General features: G+C 37.6%; 1 protein-coding gene across 1 annotated transcript in view; it reads right to left on the minus strand.

Moving 5' to 3' along the window:
- The window catches only part of LOC103799905 (chromosome unknown open reading frame, human C7orf60), a 19,347-nt gene extending 17,704 nt beyond the window's left edge, over positions 1–1,643 (minus strand). The window contains exon 1 of the mRNA XM_009072258.1: positions 1,508–1,643. Coding sequence (XP_009070506.1) covers positions 1,508–1,578 — 71 coding nt within the window. The 5' untranslated portion in view covers positions 1,579–1,643. The remainder of the gene's footprint in view (positions 1–1,507) is intronic.
- Between the last annotated feature and the right edge of the window lie 12,221 nt (positions 1,644–13,864).

Consider the following 13,864-nt stretch of genomic DNA (forward strand, 5'->3'; position numbering starts at 1 on the left):
AAATCACAGTATTAGAATACAATATAATTCAAGAGAGTGTAATGTAGTAAAGAGAAATAAAAATATCAACCTTTCCACAGAAGCAATGAATAGCACAAATACAAGAAAACAACTACCAACTGAGGAAGCCTGTAAAACAGAAACAGGCAGCTGGGGATCACAAGTGAACATAAATCCTTGCCACACCAATCAAAAAAACCCCAAACAATTGAACTAAACCCAAACCAAAACAACAACAAAAATATCAAAACCCCACCAAACAAAGTCAACAGCATAAACAAGAGTTTACTACAACAAAATTTCTTTATTTAGTCTCTGACAAGGCCATTGAAATGCTCTGTCCATTTTTTGGGCATAGTTGTTTATAACTGAGTCAACTCTATTGACATTGGGATAAAGATACAAAAAGTATGTCCAGAAAGGGGTCTATAAAGAAACACTTAACTATGGTAGATTTTTTCCAAGCTAAAAGATGAAAGATGAGTAAGTAAAGGAATGGTTTTCAAATATTTAAGAGCCTGTGGTAGGAAAAAACAAAACCAGCTTGTTATTACTTGCTCCATTTCCAGAAGCCACAGAACATCTCAAGTTGCCGCCAAGATGTGCTCCAGATCAACTGTGTCACAGTCAATCCCCAATCCTCTTTTCTGTTTCATGGGCTCAAGAAAATTAAAATTTAACTGCACCACATCTGCTGCTTTTAGTTGCCTTTGCTCAGCACTCTGCAACACCCACCTGCAGGACCTACAGACTGGCACATAAGATTACTCTTCACTTTTCCAAAGTCATTCCCAAAGGCAGGACCATTGATAAACTCTCTTCCCATTTAAATTTCAACAGCATTTTGTTTTATTCTGCTGTACAGATTCCATGGTATGTCTTAGATGTCAACTGTACACAGGAATTCTGAGTGACCAACATTTCTCTTCTTTTAGGAATTTGTTTTCCTCAAGGATTGAAATAGTTTAGCTATTCACTTCATGACTTTAGAATGAGACTATCCCAACAAAAATTAGATGTTTATGACTAATAGGAATTTTAAAGCTTTAAATACATTTAAAACAAGTTTCACAGAAATTAAGACTAAGAATTAAAAATTATTTTTTTTATTTAGAGACCAAACACTATTATATGCACAAATCAAACCAAAAGCCTGAAAATTAAACTTGAGCTACACTCACTGTATTTGCTCAGTTTAGGTCCAAAAGCATGGAAAATTACTTCATACGTTTACTTGCAAACAGCTTCAGTATTTGAGGAAAAAAAACATTGTTGAAAATACTTTTTATAAGGATCACCTGATAACAAAACACTTGATAAGTTATTCCCTTAGTAAGCTGGAACACTAAGTACTTGGTTTAGGAAGCAATAAATTACTTTAAGATTTGTTACAGAACAAATCTTAAATGTTGGCAAAAAAGGAAAAAAAAGCACATTTAAGCTTTGTTTTATAAATAATTGCAAGTAGATACGTGCAATAGTTTGTTTCAAATTCATTAAGATTTACCTGCAGCACCATTCAATTCGGCCTTCCCCTTCACAAGTTTTTGCCCAGTGATTATCTGCGAGGTTTTTCATTGCCACAGCATATTCACAGAGAGTTTCCTCATCCTCACAGTGCTCACGCCAGATCTTATCAAAGTCTCCCACTAAACAAAACAACAACACAAAAATTGCACATCAGATACAAAGTCTCTCATTACCTCCATGGCAAAATCCCATCTTCCAGTTAAAAAGTTACATAACGCACAGAGAGATGACTTTACCTGCATGTAACAAAAACAAGGTCCCCTTTCTCTAGTCAAACACAAAATTCCAAGTTTTGGAGCATGAAGAGGCTATTAGGTACTTGAGAAACTAGAAATACTATCACTACACTGATTTTGTTTGTTCTGTGAAATTAAAGACCCCATGAAGTTTCACTTTCAGGTTTCTGTACATGAGCATTAACATGACACATTTTAGAAATGAAAGATAGAAAGGTTTCCTTTCCACGTTCATGGCAAATACTGTGGATGATACTACATGAAAAAGTCACAAATAGAAAGTTTAACCCAGAATACAGATTTCTTTGAAAATGGAATCGAAGCCTTCATTGATTTCTGTCTAATCTAGCCAGTCCCAATGAATTAGCTTCTAAGGGACAGTACTGAAGAATCAAACTCACTATAGTCAGGAAATCACAAACTCCTGCTGATCTCCAGGGACAGATTTATTTCCATGCTCCTCACCTTGCTAAGAAGTCTTGCATGTTAACTTCTGCCACTTCAAAGTAATTAAACATGATGATTTTCCTTCTTTCGCTGCTAAGTATCCACTTCTCCTAGCCTGCTTTACATAATGTACTGCTAAACAAAAACAAGGTAAGTGCTAGCTGTGGCTAGCCACAGTTTCTATTGTGCTTTCCACAGCAAGCAAACCCTCCGTGTACCTTACTAAAAGGATATTTTTGCCCCAAGAAAGAAAAATGCAGGCTCACTGGTACAATGTTCACTCATTTTTTGTGTTTCTTCATCACAAATGTGTGCACACATCTAGAATAGATGTCAATCTATAGAATAAATATTATCTACTGATTTTGCACCTATAAGCTAACACATCTCAAAACAAGTTTTCAAGAGCAGAGCTATACTTTAAGCTCTGGCTCGGAAAACAAACACACTTTTCACAACATGCTCCCAGAACCAGTTTCTGCAGCACCTTTATATTAAAAGGAACTGGTTTAAAAGTGTACCAGGCTAACAATTAAGGTCTGCTAAAGCCTGGAAGTAGCTTACAGTATGACCTGTCCTTCTCATATCAGTAGGAGACTTCTAACTCACTTAGGGCAATTTCTTTAATGCGTTTTGTATTAATTAGCAGCAAATAACAGATTTCTTCCAGTGGCAAGCTTTTCATTTTTTCCCTCCTGTGCAAAGTAGGTGAAACAATCTTCACCTCATCTGTCCTCCACTTACTTAAAGGCTGGCTATGATGGACAAGTACAGATAGTGGGATACTTAAAAGATTTAAACCAACCATCCTGGCTACTCCCTATTTAAGTTTGCTTTAGGGATGTCATAGCAATTTTCTCTTCAAAAATAACCATCTAGCGCACTTGTACAATCATCAAAATGAGTCATGTTTAAAATTAGGTGTTTCTACTCCCTTGTGTGAGATGGCAGCTGAGATGGAAGGGAGTGGCCGTGATTTAGTTTTAACAAAATAGAGAAGCTGTGCAAGAAATCATGTATTCTGCTTGCTATTCAACAAGCATATATGAAAAAGTTATTAGCCTGGACAAAAAAACAAAAGGTAGTATAATACTGAATGGCCTCCCTCGTTATATCCTAAATGATCTGAACGGACAAAAAACCAAAAGGTAGTATAATACTGAATGGCATCCCTCGTTATATCCTAAATGATCTGAATTCAGAGAGATGATTTATAAGAAAAGGTACCAGTGAGGTCACTGACCAGCTGACCACCAGAGCAGAGCAAACACCCAAGCTGCAGGTCAGCCCCCGCAGGGGTTTCCACTAAAAACTGTGGCCCACTTTTCTAGAGCTTTCAGGAGAGCCTTACATGGAAACAATCATGCACAATGACAGGCATAGTCAGGGGCCTACCAGCAAAGAGGGCGAAAAAAGAGCAACTCTCAGGAATCTTTACTTCTTATGTCAAAGTGCAGAACCTATACAGCACCAAGCCAAAAGCACTAGCCAAGTTCAAAGAGATTCGCAATAGCCAATTCTGGTGCAACTTAGATAAAGTGTCATAATTTCTCTGACACAATACTCTGAATGTTATTGCATGCTCCAGACAACTGTGAAATGCTTCAATGACTTGCAGTTGCTACAGATTTGTTTGAAGAATATGCAGCTAATTAGACAGGCAAAAAGTAAATGAATGAACATTCACAGAGGGAAGATATCACAAATACAATATCTGAAGTTTAATACTGCTCTTTTAGCTCATTCCTTCATCTGGTATATTCTTAAGCAATTATTCTATTTCTAAATACCTCTTTTCCTCAAAGCTTAAGAAATAAGACAGATGGGAAAGAAGAAATATGCAAAGACCAGATGTTCTTAACGTAACTAGCCAGTCCTTACTTACAGCAAGGTAACTATGCCTCCTAACACTGAATCCTGCTCTCACAGCAACTCTTATTTCCTTCTGAACAAGGCATATATTTGCACCTCTCTCTGGAAGTCAGACGAGAGTCAAAAGCATTCACAGATAGGGATCTTAAATTCAGACATACAGCAATGGACCTAGAGCCGACTACCAGCACTCTGGGCATGAGCTTCAGGTTACAACAGAGCTGCCTATAACAGTAACAGTTTCTTGGCTCTGAGCTGACAAGAAACGAAAACTGAATGATATAGACTATTAGGAGAGAGATGCAGTACACAAGCAAAAAATTAACCACAAAGTAATTCCATCACATCCTGTATCAAGTCAATTGTGTGCACTTCTGGTTTGTTTTCATTTACCAATACAGAGATACAGTAAATGGTTATGTGGCACAGATGCAGCAGAGCTTTTGCATGAGGAACACTTAAACAGATGAAAGAAGACAACTGACTAAAGCAGGAGAGGACAGGCCTCCAGGAGATCACAACTGAGAGAGGAAAGGTAAATATGGAATAGCTTCTCGTTGTTCTAAGAGTAGAAGAAATTCAGAAAAAGCACCGTCAAAGCAAAAGTTATGGCCTCATAAAATGCACAATTAAGCTTAAAGTTCATGTGGCTGGGCAAACTATAGGAAGCAAATTCATGACAAACCCCATGTCTGAAGATACTGTTTCCATCTCAGGAGCTCCTAGACCACAAAACCACTGAAAGACAGAATGGTAAGCATGCACAGTGATACTCTAGCAGCATTTCTCATATATTCTTGCCTAAGCATCTGCTGCTGACCCACTGTCAATACTGACTTCGATATGCTGCCCATTTCTCTGCCCTTTCATGAATACAAGGCTCCACAACAACTGCAGATAAAGGGTCACCTTAAGACACTGGCACTATTGTGCAGGGACTTTCAAAGAGCCCAGCTTCCCTTGAGCAAGCAGCATGGCAGTGAATTGTTTTGGGTTGGTTTTTTCCATTCTCTTTCAGAAGACACAAACAGGCATATTAGATTTACAGAAACTTTAAATCCAGAATCATGCTTCAATACTGAGCTGAAAATGCAAATAATTCTATCTGCTGAGATTTTGAGATAGTGACAATAGGTCTTGTAGCATCCAATTTCAAACCGATATTCAGAACACAGAAAAGCTAAGTATTAATTTTTTTCAAACAATAAATTATAATCCACCATGTATTAGTTTTTCAATCAATACATTATAATCCATGTGCAAGTACTGCATTAACTCCACTAGTTAAAATTTATGAATCAATAAATTCTTGCTTGTGTAACCAAAAAGGCAGTAAAATATGCAGGAAGGTTTCATCACAAATGTAATGGTTACTAAAGAAATAAGATAAAATTAAATAGCAATTTCTGGTAGGGTAATCTAATGGAATAAAAAGCCTTGCTCACATCTTAAGAGTTAATATCTGACTTTGTGTATTAAACTTTTCATCTCACGTACTCATGACCACACCATAACAAAGTTACAGGCTACTCAACACTCTCACTGTGCACTTAGAGATCACCTTTCATGCAATTTAAAACCTCTTTTGAGCACTGCATCTTCACAGACCTCAGATCTCCACTAGGGAACCAGTTATGCCAATGTCAAGCTGAGAAGTGTGACTGGCAAAACTAGCTCCTAACAGGAGTTTCACACATCTCTCAAATCACTACAGTGACGCTATTTTTAAATTATTTAATGTTTGCTCTCTCTCTTATCCAGAGTTGCCTAGAAAATAAATAAATTTCCTACTCTTCACCTTGAAGATTAACTGTTCCTTTGAAATCAAAAAAGCCAAAAGTCCACACTGCTTCTTAGAAATCTGTTAGTGAATAAATGACTGACCAAACTGTTCTTCTAGCACAGACTTTTCTACTGCAGGAACAAAAATCCAGTTCTATTTACCCAGAACAGATGAATCCCTCTAAATAAGTTTCACTCACATTAATACTGCCTGCAGAATAGCCAAATCATACCCTGAACTCAACCACAGAGTAACCAGCAGTTGCTGAATACTGCAGAGAACAGGTCAGAATACCACAGAGAGAACAGGTCAGGCACATAGAAGTAATTTTTAAATGATCTTAATTACAAGATAGTTTTAATTGTGGGTAACAGCAATAGAGACCTAACGTTAGCTCTAACTTTCAACAACTGAAAACATTTTTAATAGTGAAGAATCATACAAGATTAGTAAGAACTCCCCTTGTTCCATATCAATTTGCAAGGTTTCATCAAAGTTCCCCAGAATGGTGTGAGAAGATGAGGTCTGTCATTCTTTCTAGGACAATCCTACATGGTAACTCTTCTGCCCAGGCAGTCCATTATTAAGAACACAAAAATGCAGCTTTCTTCCATCCCATTCTTTTTCAAATTTTATTTATTTTAAAAAGACATTTATTTGTGGAATGCTAAATTGAACTGTCATTTAAGATATGTTTATGAAATAAACAGAAAAATTAGTCAATTATTTTTCGAGTTCTGGCAGAACATATCATATCAATTGGTATTTTTAAAAAAACACAACCATCTGTAACAGAAAACAAATAGAGCTCAGCTTTGTTAAAGGCAGTATTTTTCATTTTGGAATACATTAAAACCCCAAACAACTATCTGGAATAATTCTGCTTTATCAAGCAATACAACAGTTGTCATATAAAGTTATAGAAGTACTATCTACACTCACAAAAAGAGATTTCCTTAATTCCATTGGTGCCCTTCAGAAAAACAGTGCAGTCATCTCTGACAATCTCACAACCAAGTACAAAATAGTTCACCCATCACCAAACAAGACTTTGCATCCCAAAATTTAACTGACACTGTGCACTTAAGCCTTCAGGTACACACAATGCAGATTTAGATCTTTAGCAACAACTTCCTCCAAAAGAAACATTCTTTGAGCACTTGAGAAAAAAATGGAATTAGAACAGCCATTATTTCCTTTTGGAAAATTAAAATTTTCTGAATTCAAGGTAGCTGCAATTGAAAAAAAAAAGAAAAAAAAGAGAGCAAAGATTTTAAGGGCTTGAAGTCTAGGCTACCTACATGCTGATATAAATTAGTAATGTAAAAACTCAGATTCAATCCACTCTCTTTTCAATACTTCCATTTAACAGCACATTGCCTTCCTATTTTCTCATGTTCAAGAGCTTCGATGGCTCTGGAAGAGGAGAAAATAAGCCCAATATACTGATTAACAATGAAAGGCAGAAGCAAAATGTTTATATTTGTACGGTATTTACTATTATTAATAATAATAATTAAGAAAAAATAATAAATATTGTTCATTGTAAAAGCAAACCTAACCCCACAATTAACAAGTGCCCATGACAGTGCTGGATAACTTCAGATGACAGGTTGCTGGCCACAGCAATGCCTACCAAGATCTTTGAGTTTTCTTTTTTGTTGCTGATGGCAATGCACTGCAGAATGAAACAATTCCATCTCATTTCCAGTCTCTTACAACCACCTCTCACTTACTTGCTGGAAACAGTAAACCAGCTTTTACAACATGCTAAACAGTACATGGGGAAAGCAATCCTACACTGTCCACTAGGCTAAAGCTGAAATCAAATTCCTGTGAATATCTGACAAAATTTCCTAATTAATCCTGTCAGTTGAACTTTTGCAGTACTACTAATGTATGGATGCTGTGGCAATTATAAGAAAAATTAATTACATGAGGAATACCAGAAAATACTATGATATCCACAATTTTCAGTGTATACAAGATAAACTTACTGAACATCTGTCTTACTGAAAGCATATCCAGCATTCCTTGTGAAAGACATGAAGTATTTTTGGCTTCACTGTTTTCTGATTTTACATGTCTAAATACAGAACATGAACTTCAACTTGGACAAGGTTCAAGCAGCTAGAGCTAATATTTTCCTTCTCTTGTCTGACTAGTGTTTGCTTCACATTTCTTAGGATTTACCTGAAATATTTCACAATAAAATACTTTTTAAAACAAAGTGCACGAATCTCATTTTCTCTACCTATCTCAGTATCAATGTTCTTCCTTCAACTTACATAGAAATGATTCATTTGATCAAATGTGGATTCCTACATCTGACCTGTCAGGTAAACTTCCTATCCATCTGTTTATGCTAAACGAACTCCAAGGGTGCAATTCATCTGATACTTCAGCATCTACTGGGGGTCAGCTTAGATCACCCTGAAGACAAATCTGTGTCTCTGATCTGCTATAAATCTCGGATGGCTGTCACACAAACAGTGGGGAACTGTTGGTGAGAGTTTAAGTAATTACTGCCCCCAGGTGTTGGATCTACTCTATTGGAAAGTTCACTCCCCTCCTCTGCCACAAACCCGACCATGCACGATGGACCATGTGCTGCACCTTAACACCACCAATGCAGAGATGAACACGTTATCAAAATGTACCGATTTGGGTAATTTGTGCAAACGCAGGAGCAAAATTAGAAGCAGCTGATGCAAAGGTACAGATTTCATTATGCTGACCCTGCAACAGGAACACCAATATAGGAGCAGGTAAGAAGGTGGCATATACCTGTTTGTTCAGTGGCTGCAAGTCTATGCTGTAGCCAATGTGTTTTCAAATTTCTGGGCTATCTAAATTATAGCAATAATTACACTCCTAAATTGTAAAATGTTATGGGATTTCTAATGAAAGCTTCCCTGCAAAACTGTGGTGTGCAAACCGTAAGGACAGTCATACCTTAAAGCTCATGTCACAAAACAGCATCAACTTTCATTTTAATGAAATGGAATTTAGTTTCTATTGCTTGAAAATGCAGCAGTTGGTACTACAAAATGACTTCCTCTTCCAAGGAATTACTGCAAGTGGGGAAGCACAAATTGAGATCTTGAAAACTTAGGTTTATTTCCACTGTAAACCAGTTCTATTTAGCAAAAAGGAGCAACAACTTTTAACTTATCATGTGGAGTTCAATGACAAAGCTTTCCTGTCCTGTGAAAAATGACACCATTTCAAAATGTTTCCTGTTTCACATCAGGAAGAACTTAAGCTCTCTCAAGGTTTTTCATGAAAAATAAGAGTGAGGAAGAGACCATAAAGCAACTGACTTCAGAACAACCCTTCTGCCTAAATCGCCTACTCAGGCTACTTATTATCATCAGGCAGGGTCCTGTAGATTCTTCCTAATTTCCTGAATTTGAAAAACCTTTGATAAAGGTACCCATTTCTTCAAAGTTTCAACAAATCTTTCTTTCGAAGCATCAAGCTACCACCCAGAAATGCTTCTATCAGCTTCTGTGATACAGTAACAGGACAAATAACAATTGTGTGATTTTAAGCCTGAACATCTTTAAAAGGTGTATGTAAGGAGAAAAGAACTATTTTAGTGAACACACAGCAAGGTATTTCATAAAATACCTTTACAGATACCTCAGCAATTTTTTCCACTTGTACTTGAGGGAGAAGTAAAGAGTCCTGTAAATCATCTTTCCAGACTACAAACAAAACCATCTATAACTGAGGGTCATGCTGCAGAGAAAACATTTACTTGATAAATACAACTCTGCATGACTACAAAGGTAATAAAAGCTGAGAGAAAACCAGGCTTCCTCTGCATCAGGGGCAGGGATTTTTGTCCCAGTAAAAATTAAACCTACTTGGCTGCTACAAGCAATTGGAAACAAACAAACACACATCACGTAGCAGATGTTCAGCAGATCTTGTGTAGTTCCCTATGAAGCACTAAATCAGCTTTTACACGTCTGCCTGCCAGGCTCAACAGACATCAGCTTACATGCACTACACGAAACATTCATGCATATATGTTACCTATACAACATGCTCCAGCCCATGCCTGCAGGTGCCCAAAAGCTACATGGAGGAAAACTGTAAAATCTGGGATCCCTTGTGGCACCAAGCAACAGAACCAGGAGCAAGAGATTTAACCAAACATTTTTTTCCCCGCATCCCCATGTAGTAACAGAAATTCAAACATCATGAAAAACCCCTAATTTCTGTACTGTTAAGTGCTGGTGTCAAGCACCCAGAACCCTGAAGTTTCTCATAAGTGAGTTACTGAGCAGTTGACTGCGATTTCAACTTTTGGATTTTACTCTGGTGTGTAAAGAAATTAAGATTAAACTCATCCATTTTGAACAGGAAGCAGGAGTAAAACTTCCAAGAACATTAGTCTAATGCTAAAGAGATACACTCTCAAGTGAACATGTTGCACCTCAGTGTATTTTGTTATCACTTAAGAAAGTTTTCTTCATGATGAGAAAGTTTATAGACTAACCTGAGCAATGATGTGTATTTTGAAGAACCATTAGACAGGTATTAGCTGTCTCTATCAGTACCTTAAAGTAACCTGAAACAACTTAATAATTAGCTAATTTAGCTGGCACATTCACTCAGTGTAGACAAGGACCAATCACCTTAATTTAAAAAACACACTTTTTTTTACCCCTACAAAAAAAAAATCCACACTCATTTGTTAAACTTCATTAAGTCATCTAAAAACATATCATAGAAACACAGAATTATAGATTGGATCATCTAGATCATCTGGATCATCTAGATCATCTAGTCCCTGCCCCCTGCCCTGGACAGGGACACCTCCCACTAGACCAGGATCCTCAAGGCTTAATCCAACCTGGCTTTGAACACTGCCAGGGTTGAGGCATCCACAGCCTCCCTGGACAACCTGTGACAGTGTCTCACCACCCTCATGGTAAAAAATATTTTCCTGATATCTAATCTAAATTTCCCTCTTTCAATTTGTACCCATTGCCCCTTGTCCTATCACTGTAGTTCCTAACAGAGTCCTTCTCCAGCTCCCCTGTAGGTTCCTTCAGATACTGAAAGGCTGCTACAAGGTCTCCACGTAACCTTCTTCTCTCCAGGCCGAACAGTCCCAACTTCCTCAGCCCATCTTCACAGGGGAGATGCTCCAGTCTTAACTTCAGGGCCCTCCTCTGGACTTGCTCCAACACTTCCATGTCCTTCTTACATGGAGGACACATATATGACATCTAATACTTGTGTGGGAAAAAATGTAGCCTACAATTGCAAAACACCAAATCTGCCATGGCATTTAGGATTACATGCTTCCCTTCTTTATTTTCCAATTAACAATGAGTATGGTGTAAGGGGAAAAGAATACAAAAGGATTAAAAGATGATGAAAAAGAATTAATTATTCCCACTATAAGCCATACTAGTAATAACCCCAAAACAGAAAAAGGTAAGTACTAGACACACAGTAAAAAAACCTAAAATTGTTGAAGAAAACAAAACAAAGCACTTCAGTGCAAACTTAAAAGCATTTCAGCTGCACCATTTCAAAGGTGGTAAATGCTTGTCACTGGCATGCTCTGGGACTATGACATGAGCCACATTACAGAAGCACATATAAAATCCACCCACTGTACTTACACGTAGGAGTGATTCAACAAGTGCAGAAATTAAAAAATAAGCCAAGGTTCAGCTTGGATCAGTCTCAAAACTAACAGGCTTTCACCGGGGGGGAGGGGGGAGGATAAAAAAAACCAAATCAACCTTTTAGATAACATGATGCTAACTAAACATTACTCTAGTAATACTTTAGTAAATGCAAAAAATTTGCTGCGATGCATCCCAAGTTAAGAAATATTACTCTTGCACTTTGACAAATATGCAACTTCTTCAGAAACATGTTAGCTTGCAGTTTTGGAGCATATTGCCACTTTTCTATTGGCTCATCTTCTAAACAGAGGGGAACTATTGCAGAAAATGAAACAAAATCATCACAATGGTGCCAGTTATAAGCAACTCAGATAATACCTTGCCTTGCCTTTTACAACTTAGCATTAAAACACAAGCCTTGCTAACAACACAAAGCAAATGAATTCTCAAAGAAATCAGCTTATTAAAATCAAGCCTGTGTAACTTCTATCAACACACAACTCAGTGTCTGAAGGACGCATCTATTTCCTTTCAACACTTCTAACAGAAGACAGTAACCTAAGAACATATTACAATAACAAAGACTTTTCTTCAACTTATCTACCCTGTGCTACACAACCATACAGCTTTTGGAAGGATACTGAACATGCTTTTTCATCTACCAACAAAATTAATACATGATTCTATTTTAGTTTCTACAGACAAACACTGAAGCACACACAACAGCAACTCTCATACTGTTTGCCTCTGTAGACAAAATGAAACTAGCTTCATAGAACTTCTGTAAATGCTCTGAGAAGAGACAGAGGAAAAAAAGAGACAAAAAGAGAGTACAAGATTCTGGAATAATACAAGATAATGTTTCTGCTTCACATGGAGGTGAATGCATTGCACTGTGGAGTCAAGAGCCTTTCCCTATGTAATAAGCTGTAAGCACATTAGCAAGGATGCATTTTTTCTCTTTGCTTTTTCATATCAAAGTGACAATTCAAATTGTACTGAGAAATTGCAGATGATTTACTGATTTTTTTACTTCTCTTTAGCTAACTGTCATCTTAGATTTTGTCAGGGTAATGTACTTGCCAGTCAGTGTCACCGAGTATTAGGAAAAAAAAAATCCAAGAAAAGATCCTTCAGAGATCAAGCATGTCCTGGTATTACAGTTTCAGAATGACATTAAAGCCATTCAAGAAGGGGAGTTTCGAGTCTGCTTTTAGAAGTATAGAGAGATGTAGGGAGAAAAGATTCCAAAAATAAAATTCTTAAGTCAAAAGAACCTAACATACAACTGACTACTAATCACTAGTAACTTCTAAGGACCACTGGCTATTGGGTGAGTAGGTAACAGGTGGAGCTCTCCTTGCCACACAGATGTGATGCACTGTTTGGGTTGAACTCTTTCAATGAAACTACAGATGTTGCTAATTTAGAGCAACTAGAAAAATGACTGTAACATTTTCCCTATCACATGATTTACAGGACACATGAAGCAAATGAGTGTTATTGGCTCTTTCACTTAGCCATTAACACAACCTACCCTGCACACAAACTTGCTCTAGGCTTACAAATACTTCAATGGAATTTAGAGTCTCATCTAAAAAAATTCAGTTGTTACAGTTTGCTCACATTTTAAAAAAGCCAACAGTGCCAGTGCTGTCTGTCCTAATGCACACCCTGAAGTAACAGAGAAACATGCCCTGCTAAAAGCTGTACTGCTTTGCCAGAATTTGAATGTTCAAATACACCATGTTTGTTCTCCCAACGCTTGAGTGAAGAAGGAAGATCCTCCCTTCAGTTTTGGCTCACCAAGGCCAAAACAAACAGCGACTTTTGGTCAGTGCCTAGACAGGTAGTCATTTGTGCCCAAATCCCATGGACTGGCTCCAGGGGAGACTCTCGAGGTCCAGAAGGCAGTACGGCCTTGTTTCTTTAACACAAGTGTCATACACAGACATAGAGGCGAGGCAACAACTAGTGGCTAGAACAGGAAGAGCTCCCATTTTATGAGTGTCCTTCTGGAGGTACACACCAAAGAGCTGTGAACTCACTCAGAGAATGAATGGATGAATTTCCTGTAACCTGCCTTAGCATTTCAGGGAGGTTTTAAAGCATTCCAATACCACGCATAAGAACTTTGCATAAGGGCATTAATACTGATGACAAAGTAGATTTGCCAAGGACTCCGAGTAGTTCATTTTACAACAGCTTTTCCCCAACTCTTTTGCTCAGTGCTCCAGCCTGAATTACTGCTGTACGACCGAAAGACGGGAGGCACAAACAAACCACAAAGACCTGTGCCTTTCCTGATCACCATTCAATCTCCCTGGCGTTCATGACCT

Source organism: Acanthisitta chloris, unplaced genomic scaffold (genome assembly GCF_000695815.1).
Source record: "Acanthisitta chloris isolate BGI_N310 unplaced genomic scaffold, ASM69581v1 scaffold17543, whole genome shotgun sequence".
NCBI lineage: Eukaryota > Metazoa > Chordata > Aves > Passeriformes > Acanthisittidae > Acanthisitta > Acanthisitta chloris.